Consider the following 17,583-nt stretch of genomic DNA (forward strand, 5'->3'; position numbering starts at 1 on the left):
CAGCACGTGGAGAGGAGAGTAGCCGGCAGCAGAGACCCCTGGGGGGTGGCGTCCATGCCCCTGACACCGCCCCCCCCACGGGCCCCCTGAAGGGTGGGAGCCGCAGACACCGCTGTTTCTCCTAAATGTAGCGGCGGCTCTGACTAGGACTTGCTATCTGTGTCATCCCTACTTCCCAGGCTCCCCTGCTCCTCTCTCGTTTCCACGGCAACCAGTCTGGCGACAGCTCCAGAGCATCCCCCTCCCCTCCCCAGTCCTGGGTACCACTAGGGGTTGATCCAAACCACACGCCATAGTTATTTTTAGCCAAAGTCCCTCCTCCTGGACAACTCAGAGCTTGGCTCCTCACCCCCTCATAGGAAAAAAAAAAAAAAAAGAAGAAGAAGAAAGAAAAACAAAGCTGGCATGCTGGCTCTTTCCTAAGAAGCTCCTTGCTGGGGGAAAATACAAGCCCTCATGTATTTGAGAATAAGGTGTTAGGTTCCCTGGGGTTTCAGAGGGCCATCTGGTAGCTGGCAGTTCACCACCTTCAACATGGGTCTCTGCGTGCAGGTGCTGCTCTCAGGTCAGGCCGACCATCATGGTCTCTAGTTTTGGAGAGGCCATGGATCCAGAAGGTGGTAGCTAGAAGGAAAATAGATCTACTAAAGGAAGGGAGGCAGGGTCAGGGGTTCTAATTATTGCCACTGATTTGCACTGTGACCCATAGGAGTCACTTCACTTCTCTAGCCACAGTTATTCCATCTATCCCAGGGTGTGGACAAGTGCAAATACCCCCTTTCTGCCTGCTTCACAGAGTCTGCGGATCAAATGAAGCAAAAACAAACAAACAAAAAAACCCAAAAAACCACGAAGGGCTTTGAAATGTGTTTTATTCATAGCAAAAACCCTAGAAACAACCCAAATGTCCACCAGAGAGAAAAGCCTAGGTTAGGGCTTACTAAGTATTCACTCAGCAAACTTCTGCGGAGCCCAAGTGCCAGGCAGTGTGTTAGATGGGGTGGTTACAGAATGAGTAAGTCCCTGCCCACAAGGAGCTCATTAACCCGTGAGGGAGAAAGACACACAAACACACAGTAGCTGCTGCTACTAATTCACTGAACATTGGATATGAACGAGACACATGCCTCATTTCATCCCCATGGCAACTCTATAAGACAGGTATAATTTTTCCCAGTTATAGATGAGGAAACTAAAACAGAGATATGTTAAGTAATTTATCGAATGTCACAGACTTGGGCAGAGATAGGAGTCAAACTCCCACATCTGTATCACCTCATGCTTTTTAAACTGTTTTAAAAGAAGACTTCTTAAAGGGTAGTTTTAGATTCAGAGCAAAATTGAGAGGAAAGTTACAGAGATTTTCCGTATGCCCCCTATCCCCATGCATCCACCAGAGTGGCACACTGGTTACAAGTGATGAAACTACATTGACATCATAATCACCCAAAGTCCATAGCTGACATTAGGGTTCACTTTTGGTGTTGTACACTCTGTGGGGTTGGACAAATATATAATGATGTGTATCCACCATTATAGTCTCATTGCTGTAAAAGTCCTCTATGCTCTGCCTAGTCAATCCCCCTTCCCTAACCCCTGGCAACAACTGCTCTTTTTCCTGTTTCCATAATTTTCCTTTTCCAGAATGTCATATAGTTGGAATTGTACAATATGTAGCCATTTCAAATTGGCTTCTTTCACTTAGTAATGTAAATTTAAGGTTCCTCCATGTCTTTTCATGGCTTTGTAGTTCATTTCTTTTTGGCACTGAATAATATTCCATTTCAGGATGGCCACGGTTTATTTATCTATTTACCTACTGAAGGACATCTTGGTTGCTTTCAAGATTTGGCCATGGTGAATACAGCTGCTATAAACATTCGTTGGCAGATTTTCATGTGGACGTAAGTTTTCATCTCCTTTGGGTAGATACCAATGAGCATGATTCCCAGATCGTATGGTAAGAGTATGTTTAGTTTTTTAAGAAACTGCCACACTTTCTTCCAAAGTAGCTGTACCATTTTGCATTCCCATCAGCCACGAATTCCTGTTCCTGTTGCTCCACATTCCTGCCAGCATTTGGTGTTGTCAGCCTCAGCCTATGTTCTTTTCAGAAAGTTACACTGCCTCAGTAATGTAATATCTGTGGAATATTAATATCATGGGTTACTGTAAAGCCATAATAATTGCTGTGCTTAAATATGTGAATGTGTATACAACACACTGTTACATAAAAAAGCAGGACCTAAAAATATTCTTATAAATTGATCACGACTATATTGAAATAGCTTCAGGAACACTGATAAAAATCAGAACAAAATTTGGAGAAATAGAAATATCTTATTGCTTATTTTTCCCCAGGGAAATAATGAAGAGAAGAAAGTGGTTTACAAATGCAAAGTGTTGCTGTTGTTATCAGTATTATTATATCCCAGATACGGATCTATTCTTATCCAGATCCTTTAAATTTGGATCAAGAAAATATGAGCTAGAGGAGCAGGAAGACATAGAGATGGACACGGAGGGCTAGAAGCTCCTGGAATGACCTGGCGAGGTGGGAAATTCGGTACTGGATAATATAAGCTCGGGAGGCAACGACTTGGGTTCAAATCCCACCTCTGTCCACTACCAGCTGGGTGAACCTGAGCAATTATTTAACCTCGTTAAACCTCAGATTCTTCATCTAAAAAAAAGAACAACCATATTATTCATTTCTTAGGGGGTTGTCATGAAGACTACATAAGGCAATGCCTGACACATTGTTAGTACTCAGTAAATGCTAGCTACTGTCTTCCTCTTCCTCTTCCTCCTACTCATTGTCTTCTTCATGGTCATCATCATTGTCACCATCATCACCATCATCTCAGGGATGTCCTGAAAGCCCTACCCTGCCTGTGCCACCTTCCTCTGTTCTGGCACCAACCTGTGAGGCCTGCAGGGGGCACCCCCGGTATACTGCCCTCTCCTCAGCTCTCTTGCTGGTGATTCTTGTTGTTCCAAGTGGAAATATCGAGCTTTCAGCCTGAGATTGGCATCAAGAGTGCTGTTAAAGCCCCAGTCAACATCCCCGTCTCTTGGGCCTGGTCCTGTCACCCGAGCTTTGGGACTGCTAGCCTGCCCTTCTCTGTCCTGCCAAGCAGCTGCTCACATTGGTTTCACTATGCCAGGAGCTCAGAGAGAAGAAACCAAACTCCTAGGCAAGAACATATTTGCATAGAGCTGGCCCTATTTGCTGGAGGGGGCATCACTGGCAGGGCCCTCCACAAGGCAATTTTAGCCAGCCCCTCGCCTCAGTCCAGGTGCCCCTGAACCTAGCCTTGCTGACAAGGAAGAAGACCACCACTCCCTCACCTGATTCACTCATCCTGCAGGTCCTAGACTTTACCTGTTATCTAACCTCAGTTCCTTATTTATCACTGAGCTTGAACTGAGGCAGGAGAAAAAAAGTTTTCCTAGGCACCAGGACACAAAAGCATAGACAAGATTCTAGCTTTTGGCCTGGCACGGTGGCTCACACCTATAATCCCAGCAATTTGGGAGGCTGAGACGCACGGATCGCTTGAACCCAGGAGATGGAGACCAGCCTGGGCAACATGGTGAAACCTTGTCTCTGCAAAAAATACAAAATTAGATGGGTGTAGTGGTATGTGCATGTGGTCCTAGCCACCCTGGAGATTGAGGCGGGAGGATAACCTGAGCCTGGGAGCTCAAGGCTGCAGTGAGCCATGATTGTGCCAGTGAACTCCAGCCTGGACGACAGACTGAGACCCTGTCTCAAAAAAAAAGGGAACTGTGGTGCAAAGGTTCCCTTCCTCCAGCAGACACAGCTCTGAGCTGGATGCAGGAATTGGCAAGCTGAATGCAGTTCAGTCTTCAACTTGCCCCATCAGCAGGTGGCTTTGTGGCAGCCCTGAGACCAGCCAAACTGGGGAGGCTTCCCTGGACAAGATCATGAGACATCTTGTGCAAAATCTGGCAAGCGGAAGAGGAAGCATGATGGGGAAGACAGGAGACAGTTGAGGATATGAGTTTAGTGGAGCAGGGAGGCCAATCTGGTTAATTGTAAAAATTTGTATAAATTCAAGGGGGATGGGGCTCCAGAAAACTCAGAGCAGAGGAAAGATACGGTTGAAGGAGTAGATGTGGCAAATGACTGAAGCTGAAGATTAGAGTGAACTGGGGAGAAGCAGAGCACAGCTCCAGGCCAGACGGAGGCAATTTCAGCCAGCCCCTCACCTCAGGCTGGGTTCCTGAGGCTGAGGAGCTTGCTGCCTTTCTGGCTACTTTCAGCAGAGCGGGAGGATCAGAAGCCTTCTCACACAGAGTTCTATCTTGCTTTATAGGACTGGGTAGAGATAGGCTAAGATTTAAAAGTTATATGACAGTTAGAGGTGGTACAGGATTAGCCCTTACTTTACAGGTAGGAACAGGTCCCAAGAAAATAGTCAGGACTAAGACTCAGGCCACCCGACTCGAGGTTCCTCGTGTTTCTTTATTCCCAGTTGCCTCCCTCCTATCACAGTGCATTGGATGTTAATGGAATTTCTATTAACTGGACCCAACTAGAAAGGTACTAGAAGTCCCTAGTTAAAGGAATTCGTTTTTTTCTTTTTTCCTTTTTTTTTTTTTCTTTTTAAGACAGAGTTCCGCTCTGTCACCCAGGCTGGAGTGCAGTGGCACGATCTCAGCTCACTGCAACCTCTGCCGCCTGGATTCAAGTGATTCTCTTGCCTCACCCTCCCGAGTAGCTGAGATTACAGGCACACACCACTATGCCTGGCTAATTTTATTTTATTTTTGTATTTTCAGTAGAGATGGGGTTTCACCATGTTGGCCAGGCTGGTCTTGAACTCCTGACCTTAGGTCATCCACCCGCCTTGGCTTCCCAAAGTGCTGGGATTACAGGCATGAGCCACCATGCCTGGCCATGCTTTTCTTTTTTAAAGGAAAGAATTCTTTAGTAGGTAACTAAGTATTCCCTAAATTATGTCTTATAAATGTGGGTTTGTGTATATTGCATTTATTTAAAGGGGGTGATCTACTTACATAATGATTCATTAGTGACCTGGGGAATATAGCTCAGTCCTTCTCTTGGATTTCTCCTCTGCGGCCTGAGTCATTCAGCTATGAGATGCTCCACTACTAATGGAATTTGTTCAGCACTGTGGGATGTGAGCACCAAAACGCCACTTGGAATCCTGAATCCTGTGGTGAGCCATTTCAGTGTCTCTGTTCTTTCCAGCCACTTCCCCTGACTTGTTAAATACTGACTATTCTGAGTCTCTATCATGCCTCCCAACCCAAAGCTTTCCTGATTCCCTCTGTCCACATCTGCTTTGCCCAGCACAAGCCCCTCAGACTGCTGCCCACTTGTGGATTCTCTTTCTAAAACAGGTGACACACCCCAACTCTCCTCCTCCTCTGCTCTGAGGTAGCCTCTGCCCCATTATAAATGAAGTAAAAGTAGAGATGAGGCCAAAGCTGGAAGCAGTGAGTCTGAAAGGAGAAATGGAGGAGAATAAGGAAGATGCAAGTTGGGAAACTGAAAGAAGAGAGAGGGGTCCTCAAAAAGAGAACGTTCCTCTGTCATGTTTCATGGTGGACACTGAATGTTGTAATTCTGGGGAATTTTTCATACTAACATGTACTCAGGGGTCATAGCCTCTGGTTGGCAAGATTGTGTTTAAACCGTGCAAATTCCCTCTGGCATTATTCTGAGACAAGTTTTGGGGTCAAATATATGTGGATTCAAATCCCAAAACACTTTCCAGCTATGTTACCATAGGCAAACCACTTAACTCCTCAGAACTTTAGTTTCCCCATCTCCTGATCTATCTGACGTAGTAAACACTCACAAATATTAATGTCCTATGCCCCTTATTACTGATTCCCTACTGGGCTCCTAGAGACTGTTCTAGGACTTCTCTTTTGCAAACAAATTTAAAAATGAAAACCTCACATTTGATATGTACAAAAGAATATAGATGGTGGACATATGTCTATATGTTATAAAGTATAATTTAAAAACAAAAACTCAATTTAAATCACTCTTTTAAAGTCAGAACATTACAGTGCTGATGAAGCTACCTGTGTACTTTTCCACAAGCTCCCACCCCTGCTGTTCAAGGACTTATAAAGTCTTTCTAACTGCCCAGTCCCACCCCACTCTATCCTCACTCTGATTGTTAGTAGAGGACACTTCTGTAGATCACTTGTAGTTTTTTAGTCTGATTGACCAGAAGTAACACAGAATTAAGGAAGTCATGAGCACTTCCAGCCTCGGAGAGGAAGATGCCGAGTTCAGTCTGGGGGCCTGTCACATTTTTTATCTTCTTTTTTTTTTTTTTCTAGGTCTTCTGTGGTGAAGACCTCCTTCACTGTGACCTGTAAGCACGAGGCACCTGTTTGGGGTTTTAAAACAAGGGCACAGGGACCGACATGATGAAAACAGGTTGCCTCTTCCTTTGAGACTGGAGAGAAAGGTGAAGGATGGGTCAGGTCCTGATCTTTCTGATTCTGGTAGTGCTTATAGGAATGAAAAAGGACATTGCAAACAGATGAAAGAAAGGGAGACTTGACAGCATTTGTTGGCTTAATTGACATGTCCAGGAATGGGCCCAAGGCAAGGGCAAAGAGTAAAGGTCACTTGTAGTTTTTTATTCTAATTGACCAGGAGTAACACAGAACTAAGGAAGTCACGAGCACTTCCACCTTTGGGAAGGAAGGTACTGAGTTCAGTTTGGGGCCTGTCAAGTCAAGATGGAAATCCCCTGCAAGCAACTAGAAATATGGAGCTCCAAAGAGAGTGTAGGATTGAAGACAGAGATTTGGGCATCACTCAAGGACAATCGTTGGAGCTATGCAAATGACAAAGGCTCAAGGGGCAAGACACAGAAAGAGAACATAAGGCTGAACCTTGAGTATTAAAAGAAGTAGCTGTAGCTTTGGGTGTATAGGGGCAATGGAAGAAGATAAGGCTGGAATGGCACCAGGTCCAGGTTATAATAGGCCTTCTCTTCCAGGGTAAGGAACTTGGACTTTACTTATAGAAAGTTGGCAGTTACTGAAGGTTTTAAAACTTGGAAGTGATATGGTCAGATGTGTGTTTCAGAGAGATGAACTTTACTGGTGCTTAATTATTTTTAAATAAAGAAATTAATAATCCAAAGAATTATTAGGGTGGAGGAAGACTGGAGGTAGGAAGAGTAGTTAGAAGGCTGCTGCAGTAGCCCTGGTATATTAGGCCATTCTTGCGTTGCTATAATGAAATACCTGAGACAGGGCATGGTGGCTCAAGCCTGTAATCCAGCATTCTGGGAGGCTGAGGTGGGAGGACTGCTTGAGCTCACAAGTTCAAGACCATCCTGATCAACATAGCGATTCTTCGTCTCTACTAAAAGTTAAAAAAAAAATAGCTGGGTATAATGGTGAATACCTGTAGTTCCAGCTATGTTTGAGGTTGAGGCAGGAAGACTGCTTCAGCACAGGAGTTCAGGGTTGCAGTGAGCTGTGATCACACCACTGCACTCCAGCCTGGGGGACAGAGTGAAACCCTGTCTCAAAAAAAAAAAAAAAAAAAAAAAACCCAGAGAGTGGGTAATTTATAAAGAAAAGAGGTTTAATTGGCGCAGAATTCTGCAGGATTTACAGGAAGCATGGTGCTCACATCTGCTCAGCTTCTCAGGAGACCTCAGGAAGGTTTTACTTACGGTGGAAGGCAAAGCAGGAGCAAGCACATCACATGGCAAAAGCAGGAGCAACAGAGAGTTGCTGATGGGGGATGTTGCCATATACTTTTAAACGACCAGATCTCATGAGAACTCACTATCATGAAGATAGCACCAAGCCGCTGAGGGACCTGCCCCCATGATCAAAACACCTCCCACCAGGCCCATGTCCAGCATTGGGGATTACAATCCAGCATGAAATTTGAGCAGTATCAAAGATCCAAACTATTATTACCTGGTGAGAGGTAATGGTGTCCTAGACTACAGCAATGATAGTGGAATAGAGAGGAAGGGGACAATATTGAGGCTATTTAGAACACAGATGCATTGATTCAATAAGGGAGATGAGGTGAGGAAGATTGAAGAATCTAGGATGGCTGCCATGTTTCTGGTTGGGTGATGATAGTATATCTACCACGGTAGAGAATAAATGGAGAGGAGCACTTTTGTGAGCAAGGTGACATGTTCTACTTTAAATATGTTGAGTTTGAAATGGATATCCCGGTGGGCTGGACATATTGACCCATGGGTGGTAGTTGAAGCTAAATGCATGGATAATATTTTTGGAAAAATAATAAGTGCACAATAAATGTCTGTTAATGATCCATAAATCATTACAGTCCCTTTGCTTTCTCTTCTGTGGTGTTCTTCATGTTTATTTTGGAGTTCCATCAGGGCCTCCAAGCCAAGCTTGTCCAACCCAACGCCTGTGGGCTGCATGCAGCCCAGGACGGCTTTGAATGAGGCCCAACACAAATTTGTAAACTTTCTTAAAACATTATGAGGGTTTTTTTTTGTGATTTTTTGTTTTTAAGCTCATCAGCTACTGTTAGTGTTAGTGTATTTTATGTGTGGCCCAAGATAATTCTTCTTCTTCCAATGTGGCCCAGGGAAACCAAAAGATTGGACACCCCTGCCTAAGTCCTCTCTGTCTGTGAATGTCAAGACTGTGGCCCCCTTAAGGATCTTTTGGATGTCCTATTTTTTTTGAAACTTAAAGTTCTTATACCAGCCTTGCAGGCTGGCCCTCAGACCATCTCACCACAGCCCCTCATCCATATTGACTTAGGAAGAGAGGGCGTTGGGATTGTGAAGAAGAAAAACTGGAAGACTGTTTCTTTTTTCTTTTTATTTTGTGTTTTGTTTTGTTTCTGGAGACAGAGTCTAGCTCCGTCCCCCAGGCTGGAGTGCAGTGGCATGATCTTGGCTCACTGCAATCTCTGCTTCCCAGGTTCAAGTGATTCACATGCCTCAGTCTCCCAAGTAGCTGGGATTACAGGCGCGTGCCACCACGCCCAGCTAATTTTTATATTTTTAGGAGAGATGGGTTTTTGCCATGTTGGCCAGGCTGGTCTCAAACCCCTGACCTCAGGTGATCCACCTACCTAGGCCTCCCAAAGTGCTGGGATTACAGGCATGCGCCACCGCGCCTGGCCTGTTTCTAGTATATTGTCTGGTTTCTATTTCTCTCCTCTCTATGAGTAGAGTTCTCAAAAGTGTAACCTATACTTGCTAACAGTTTCTCACTTTCTAGTAGTAACTTGTAATCTGGTTCCCACCTTGCTCACTCTTCTGAAATTGCTCTCAAATGTCACTAGAGACTTTGTCACTGCCAAACCCAATGCCTCTTCTCTCTGTACCTGTTGGCACTGTTAGAACCTCCTCCTTAAAAGTCTCTCCTTCCTTAGCTCTGTGACATCTCACTTTCTTTGTCTCCTTCCTGCCTATCTGGTGGATTCTCTTTCACTCTTTGGGGGTCCTTCTTCTTCCCATCCCCTAAACATAGGTGTTCCTCCCTCTCTGTGCCAGGCTCTCATTTCTCTGTGCAGTCTTTGTTGGGAGCTACCCTGTTCTCATAGCTTCAACTCACCCTGCCCTGGCAGCAATGACCTCCTTTCTCTCTTTGGTTCTGACCCTCTCCAGAGCTTCCAGCTCTGAACTCATCATTTCCTCTTCCCCTGCCTCAGTCTCCTCACCAGGTGTGATCCCCCCCAGGCTCCCCTGTGCCCGTGAATGACCTCGCAGTTCTGATCACCTGACTTGAGACTCTAGTATGATCTCTGAAGCTTCCCTCTTTTGCTCATCATGTCAAAGTTTTTTCATTTTCTTTTGATTTTTCTGTACTCCAATTCATTTTCTGTGTTCCACTTTTCACCATTGCCACGCTGATTTGAGCTCTCATCTCTTCATGTTTATATTATTGCAATTATTTTCTATCGTCTACTTGCCTACTATATCCCCTTGGTTCAAACTATTTTTGTCACCTCCAGATTAATTTTCCTAAAATTCCATAGCTTTCTCCTACTCCATCCTTCCCAAGAACCTTCAATTGCTCTCCGTAGCCTACAGAAACTCTGGCCTGACCACAAATTAGCACAACTCTGTGTTTCTTCCGGATGTTCCCCTTAACACAAACACTGCCTATGGTGCCTAACCTTTAGTCCCGTCCTTCCAGCTAATCCAATGAGGCTATTTGAATGGACATTTACTTATCTTATGGCTTTTAGCGGTTAAACTAAGCTACATTCCTAGTTTCTTTCCTTTTTTTTTTACCTGAATTTATAGCAACTCAATATGGTAACACTGGTTATTGATTAGCAGTTAAATGTTTATGATGATCAGAAATGAGGAAATAATTATATTCTTCTTTAATAAATGCCGGGGGTGGGGGTGAATTAAAACCTCTCAACACATAGATTCAGAAAATTAAAGAAATCTTTGGTGATGAAAGGGTTGAGAACCATCACCCTGCACTCTAATCTAGTAAATGGGACAGTTTGATGCTGTTTCCCAAGTGAACTTGTATTTTCACGTCTCCCCAGGACCCTGCTATGTTGTTCCCTCTGCCTTAAATGCAACAGAGTCTTGAGGACCATCTCGCAGCACCTGAATCTTCTGCTTCCTTTGGGACCCTAATCAGATGTTACCTCTTTCCTCTCACATCTGCTAGGAGCCCTCTGAGTAGAATGACCTCTCCCTTTTACAGCCTTCAGTACCTCCCGCACTTCGTTGCGGATTCCGGCCTTATCTTTTCTTACAGAGAAAGCTGCTGCAGGTGGGCACGGTGTGCTGCGCGTCTCGCACCCAGCACCGCACCTGGGACTTAGGAGACGGTGAACAACACGGGAATTGTGCCCAAAGATACAGTCCTGTGGCCCAGGGAGCCCAGGCCTACTCCGCCCCAATCTTACTTTCAGGCGCCGCCTTCGGCGCTGCCTGCAGGGCCACTGGGCAGGTCCTGAATTCATTTCCACTTCATTAACTCGGCCCCAGTCCCGCCCCCCGGCTCCAGCTCTCGTAACCCATCTCTGACACGACCGCCTCCCTTTTCTTCCTTCTCCCTTCCCCTGTTACCCTGCCAGCTCAGCTCCTATCGTTTCGCATATCGTCTCTTCATCTCTCTTTCTCCCCGAGTCTGTCTGTGTCTCTGTCTTTGGGTATTTCTCTCTGCGCCTGCAGCTGTCTGGGTCTCTGCTTCCTTGCCCCGCACGCCCCGCCCCTGCCCAAGCCCCTCCAATCCCGGCGGCTCGAACCTGGCGCTCCACTCTCCCATTGGTCCGTCCGGAGCCCCCCGCCCCCGCCTGCCCGGCCCCCCTCCGGGCCCCTCCATTCACACAAAGTTTGGCTCCAGCGCTGCGGAGGGAGGGGGCGGCCCGGCCCGGCCCAGCTCTGCCCCCGGCCGGCCCGACCCCGGCCCCGGCCCCCGGACAAGCCCTTATCTGATCCCAGCTCCGGGTTTAAGAGTCCTGGCCCGGCCAGTCGCACAGCTCTGCTCCTAACTCCTGCCCGCCCCGTCCGTCCATCTGTCCCGCTGCCCCGCGGCCCATCCAAGGGGCCACTCCACCTCGGACCCAAGGTAAGACCCTGGCCCTGATGAAGGAGTTCTGCCGCCCCGGCCGGGTCCTGTCCCCCTAACTCTACAGAGACATCGGGATCCCAGCTCCTCAGTCCCTACCCTGCCTGGCCTCAGCGGTACCGTCTTGTTCCCCTGCCTCCCGCCTTGGGCAGTCCCAAATGGAGCCTCCTGGGAAGGGCTCCCCACGAGGAAACTAGCCAGGCTGGTCACCTCAGCCCTTTCATCTAAGGAAGGGGCTTTCCCGATGCCCCCTCCCACTGGGCAGACCAGCAGTTGCATCCCCGCTCCTCTAGTTAATACAGTGACAACCACACTTAACCAGGCACCCCATACACAGGCACACCAGACAGTGCGCCCTCCTCCCCATATAGACAGGTTACTCCCATCCCCAGCCCCTCCCCCACTCCCCGTACGGTGACAATCACATAGTGACACCCACGATCGCTAGTTCTCACATGGGGAGAAAAAACAGATACTGGCAGCTTAAACCGGGGAGACACCAAAGCCTGGTGTGCTCCAGACCCCTGCCCACCCAATCTCTTCCTTCCATTCTGAGTGGCTCCCATTTTAAGGCATCCCTCCTCATTGCCCCTCACCCTCACCCCAGCTGTTTCACACTGAGATTTCCAGAAGGAAAGGAGCAGGGCCACTTCTGCTAGAGTGAGAAGGGCAGATTGGGTTCTATAAACTCACCCTCCAGACGGAGACGCCCCTTCCCATTCCATCCCTCCTCTCACCAGAACTAACCCAGGGCACTTGAGTTAGGGAACAGATGAAGGATGGAACTTCCTGATTTGGGGGAGGAGAGCTGAACCCAGGAATGGGTAGAAGGACAACACTGGGAAAAAGTGAGGGTGGGTTCTGGTGTCTTGAAGTTTAATTCCAGTGAGTGCCCCAGGCAGGGTGAGGCAGATGGGGAAGTGGAGATGGTGAAGAAGCTGGTGCAGATTTGGACCCCAAAGAGGCCAGTGCTTAAAGCCTGCTTCTGTTGCTTACCAATACAAATTCTGACTAAAGATGTCTGGCCAATCTGCTCTTGCTGTGGTGTTTGAATTTTTTTTCTCCCCACTGGGACTGCTTTAGGCTGGCTGGGTGGGAGGGAGATAATGATGGGAGATTTAGGGCCCCCATGTGAGAGATGGCCTTGTTTAAGGGTGCTGAGGAGGGCCTGGAGTGGTTGTCATGAAATTAGTCCCAGGAAGGGTGGGCAGCCACCACTGAGTTCAATTTAGTTTCATCCTGAAACTCTCTCCCTAATCTCCAAGGATTTTTGAACATATTCCTGGCATGATGGTGGGTACCATCCTGTGCCAAGTGGTAGGGCTTGTAAATTTCTCTGGGGGTAGACTGGGTATAGGGGACCAAGTTTGGAAGGAACCAGGCATCTTGACTCATAGCTGGTTCTTTAGGGAGGAAGAAACGAGGGAGGAGGGGGATGGAAGGCATCATGCCAGGGAGAGGGTCCAGGGCTGGGTTGAGGAGGCAATAGGCACGGCCCAGGCAGTGCCAACTCCTTTCCCCGCTGCCTCCCCCCAGTCCTTTGGTGGTGGTGGCAAGGGAGGAAGGGAGGGAGAGGGTGTTGGGGGGGTGATCTGGGCCGGTCCAGCCTCCCAAAGCCCTTGCCAACCTGGGTCCTGAAAGGAGCTGCTGTTTTCTGAGCCATCCCCCCATCCCCCACCCAGAGCCTGAGCAGCCAAGTTGTCTCAGCGGATATCAAATGGCAATGACTCCACCGATGGAGGGTGGGTGGGGAGTGGGAGTGGCAGGGGTAGCAGGGTTATGGTTCCAGCCCCTCTGTGGCTCTAATGCAGAACCCCTCTGCTATCCCTTACCCTGAGGAAAAAAAAAATCCATCTCCCCCAACATCTGACCCACATCCAGTCTATGGGTGCATATGTTTGTGTGAGGGGATTAATGATCTGCCCGCTGGTATCCCCCACCTCCTCCGTGTGCCCCATTGAACCACATTCTAGCTCCCTCCCACCTGCATCACTGTGCATAAGCTCATTTACAGCTCCAGCTTGGTTGGCTTGAGCTATAAGGAAGTGACTGGCAGAGGACCTGTGGACCTTCCTTCCCTTGACCTTCCTAGGGACCAGAGAGGCTGGGACACTTGGATCACGGTGAGCTCAGATGAAGTCCTCTGAAGTCATTCTGTGATTGGTGGGATAGGGGGTTTAAAGCTCTAGGGGGTGGGTCATGCAGAAAGATCTGTTTCCTCAAAGGATACTCCTGAGCCTCCTAGTAAAATGCTTGGTTTCTGCACACAAGATGGAAAGATAGGCCGAGCCTCCTGGCATTGGTGGGGAGCAAAAGAGACATTGGGCAATGGAGTCCCTAAACTTTCCAGCCACAGGTTATTTAGGACAGAAGAAAAAAACCTCCACTCTCTCTCCCCTCCTCGGCCTAGATTCTTCTCTTGCCTGACTGGTCAGTGCTACTGTCCAGGCTGAGGCCAAGCTGTCTAGGATAGCAGTGGGGCCCTGGAAGGGGGCAGAGAAGGAATCAGCCAAGGCACATTGTTGAGATGAAACTACAGAAAGATTGGAGAGGAAAGGGAGATTTAAAATCTAAGTGTTTTAGCACCCAATGATGGATGGTTGGCTGGGCAGCTCCTGGGAATGAGAGTTTGCCATGTCACCTCGGTCTCTCCGGCAGGCTGAGTTCAATGCTTTTCTTCCCTCGTTTGAGTTTAGCCTACATGTTTGCCACCGTTCTTTTTTTTTTGTTTTCGCCAGGTGTGCACAGTGGTCTCGATTCCCGGTCTCGTAATCCGCCTCCGCCTCGCTCCAAAGTGTGGCGCCCGGCCTGCCACCATTCTTTAGGGAGAGAGTGCATCTGGTGGCCCCTGTTCCTCCTCCCCCATCAGAACCTTGAAAGGGCAAAGAGAAAGGGATTGTGGGAAATGCCCTCCCGTGGGTGTTTGCCAGCTTGAAGCCTGGATTTGAGGTGGTGGGGGAAGGGAGGGGCTGGCTCTGGAATGTGAGAGAGAAGTAAGAACAGAACTTTGTGGCATGGAGAAGCAGGAGCCAGAGAGGACTGAATCAGACCTCAAGCCTCCAACAAGGTGCAGCACAGAAAGGGTATATATACATGGCCATTGTGCAGCTTTTCCGATGGCAGAACACCTGGGGAAAGGATTGTGGCTGCAGCTAGAAGGACTTAGGTTAGATCTCAGGAAGCACATCCCAGAAAAGGAAAGACATTTGAAATGGAGACTGGGAAGGAAAGAGAGACCACTTTCTGGACCAAAAAAAAAACAAACCAAAACAAAACAAAAACCACCAACCAAATCCCCAAACAAAGAAGCCCATCCTTAAAGCTTCCGAGAGGAGTGATGGAGCTCAGAGTGCAGGGACTATTGTGACAACTGTCAGGGGCCTTCCCTGGGTGGCTGCTGCACCTCTCTCTTGCTGTTCCACGGCTACTTTCCGCTCTGAGAGACAGCAGGCACTATGGTTAAGAGCACGGCCTTGGAGTCCGACTTTGTGGGATTCAGTCCTGGTTTACCTTAGTAGCTAAGGAAGTCTCACCCTCACAATAGGGCTCATAACTGCTGTGAGGATGCACAGTGACTATTTTAAAGGGCTTGGAATAGTCCTTAGTCTGTAAAAGTGGAGTTGTGGGCCATTACATTTCTCCCACCACTCTAATGTTTTCTACTGTGTCATCTTTCCTGGTTCCTGGGCTTTGTCCCAGCCCTTCATTGTGGGTTTTGTTTTGTTTTGTTTTGAGATTCTGTCCTAGGTTTTTTCGTCCCACCCTTCTGGATTTGGGAAGGTAGAAGAATTATCAAGTAGTTTAAGATGAATTTCCTCCCTTGATTCCAACAGGCTGGGCATCGCTTGAGGTGGGGTCTCCACACCCACAGCCCCTGCTTTCCACAAGTTTTTGCCAAGCAGATGTCCTGTCTTCAGATTCAATAAATGAGAACTGAGCTGCTGAGCTTTCACCAAATAGTCTCTTTCCCCATTCTCAGCAACTTCTCTTTCAGCCAAAGACTTCTGTTAGAAACTTCTGTCAGTCAAGACAACCCCCACATCTCATTCCTGCTCCCATGGTCCTGCCTATCGCTCTTTTCTTCTTCATCCTGCCTCTCCCTCTCCCGGCCCAGGTTTGCCCCCACAACTTCTCTCAGGTTTATATGCCCTCCTCTTCTTGTGTCTCCTGATTGGCTTGCTCATCCCATCAGCCTGGATGCCCACAGCAGCCTCCTTAATGACCTCCCTGACTCCAGCCCCCTCTCTCCTCAACTCCTTCGCTGTACCCTATAATGAAATTATCACTGGAATTGTCATCACGAAGCATCAGTTTTATCTTGCCCTTTCTCTACCCAGACACGTCTGTTGGCATTGGATAAAAATTTCCTAATCACAGTCTTCAAGAGAATTTATGCCTTTCTCCCATCCCCTCCAGCCCCACATCTTGTGGAACTGCACACTTCAGACCCTGTTCCTGGGGAGCATATTCCAGGCAGTCTCTGAGCCATGCTCATCCCTGCACTCTGGGCCCTCACAAAGGCCATTCCAAGTCTCACCCCTCCCGCAGACCTCTATTCTCCTGTATTCCCCTCTGCTCTGCCATCTTGCTTGTTACTTGCATCTGCAACTTGGCCCAGGGTTCTCCATGAATGGCGATGTTGGAGGAGACATCTTGTCTCCCTCATTGGCCGGGGGTTTCCTCTAGGGTAAGGCCTGTACCTCCATCAGATTGGCAAAGGAATCTCTTCTCTCCCCGGACCCTCTGGCACCCAGCAAAGGGCCTGCCTCCTAAGACACAGAGTAGCTACTGTCCAGTTTGACTCTAGGTAGGAAACATTTCTGATCGCTTATTCTTGGGGGAGGAGCCTGACTTTGGAGGTTTATGTGAGCATCCTGCAGCAGGGTGTGTACAGGATCCTATTATCTAATTCTATAGGAGACCTCAAGAGAAACCCCTCTCCTACTAACGACCCCATCCTGTAGACATGGCTTCACCCTAAGATTACAAGCCCTAGAACCCCGAATTTATAGTCTTCTAAGCATTGTTGTTCCACCCCCCACACACACAAATGCAGGTATGTAGGCCCCAGAGAGCCTTTCTCCCCTCACCAGGGCGGTCTGACTCCAGCTTGAGGCTGGGCTTGTCAGCAGCATCGTCTGGAGTGAAAAAGGGGGATAAAGGTCAGAGTCTAGTCTGAGGCAGCCCCACTATCCTGAGCATACCTCTGAGCAGGGGCTTGCAAGGTGGCAAACATGTGAGGTCACCTCCCAAGTGGGGTATAGGTCTGACCTCTTAGCGTTGCATTCTCCCTGGACCAGCCTCCTCAGCTCCACTTCTGATCCCAGTTCCAACTGGTAGAGCCAGGCACACTCCTTCTCCACGTGTCTAAACCTCCCAGTTGACCCTGTGATAAAAAAGATACAGGCAACTGGTAAGAGGGGAGAGTGAGTGTATCAGAGTCTAGAGCACTGGTTCTTAAACTTTTTGACCTCAGGACCACTTTACATTCTAAAAAATTACTGAAGACTCCAAAGAGCTTTGGTTTGTGTGGGTTCTATCTATGAATATTTACTGTGTTAGAAATGAACACTGGGACATATGAAATAATTATTAATTATTGCATTTAACAAAATGACGTATTTTTAATGAAAAACAGCTGTATTAAACAAACAAAAAGTTAATAAGAAGAGTGACATTGTCTTATATTTTCACAAATCTTTTTAAATGTCTGGCTTAATCAAAGACAGTGGTTTCTCATCTGCTTCTGCACTTAGTATGTTGCAATATCATATGTCATATAGCTTCTGGAAAAGTCTACTGAACACTGTGAAATAATGAAAGTGAAAAGGGCAAATAATGTATTGTTGGCATTATTATGAAGATAGGTTTGACTTTGTAGAGTCTCTGGAAGGGTCTCAGGAACCCTCCGAAAGGGTCCAGGGACCATACTTTGAGAACTGCTAGTCTAGAGAAACCTCAGAAGACAGTTTCAAAAACCTGGGCCAATTTGAATATCCT

At 47.6% G+C, this 17,583-nt stretch overlaps 2 protein-coding genes across 10 annotated transcripts in view; one reads left to right on the top strand and one right to left on the bottom strand.

The window, feature by feature from the left end:
• The window catches only part of KCNJ9 (potassium inwardly rectifying channel subfamily J member 9), a 61,084-nt gene that overhangs the window by 11,963 nt on the left and 31,538 nt on the right, over positions 1-17,583 (bottom strand). For 4 of the 8 annotated variants that reach the window (XM_058439132.1, XM_032154019.1, XM_032154013.1 and 1 more), the window contains exon 1: positions 2-173. Coding sequence is in view for 2 of the 8 variants with exons in the window: in XM_032154008.2 (XP_032009899.1) it covers positions 16,788-16,969 (182 nt within the window). In the remaining 6 variants the exon portion in view is untranslated. Of the gene's footprint in view, position 1; positions 174-16,787; positions 16,970-17,583 lie in introns of those variants that run through there. The other 4 variants (XM_032154008.2, XM_032154016.2, XM_032755527.2 and 1 more) reach the window with 2 other exon arrangements.
• The window catches only part of KCNJ10 (potassium inwardly rectifying channel subfamily J member 10), a 32,679-nt gene continuing 26,540 nt past the window's right edge, over positions 11,445-17,583 (top strand). The window contains exon 1 of one of the 2 annotated variants that reach the window (XM_032154021.2): positions 11,445-11,583. The gene's annotated coding sequence lies outside the window, so the exon portion shown is untranslated. Of the gene's footprint in view, positions 11,584-13,410; positions 13,707-17,583 lie in introns of those variants that run through there. The other variant, XM_032154022.2, reaches the window with a different exon arrangement.

This window comes from Hylobates moloch, unplaced genomic scaffold (assembly GCF_009828535.3).
Source record: "Hylobates moloch isolate HMO894 unplaced genomic scaffold, HMol_V3 SCAFFOLD_5, whole genome shotgun sequence".
Taxonomy (NCBI): Eukaryota; Metazoa; Chordata; class Mammalia; order Primates; family Hylobatidae; genus Hylobates; species Hylobates moloch.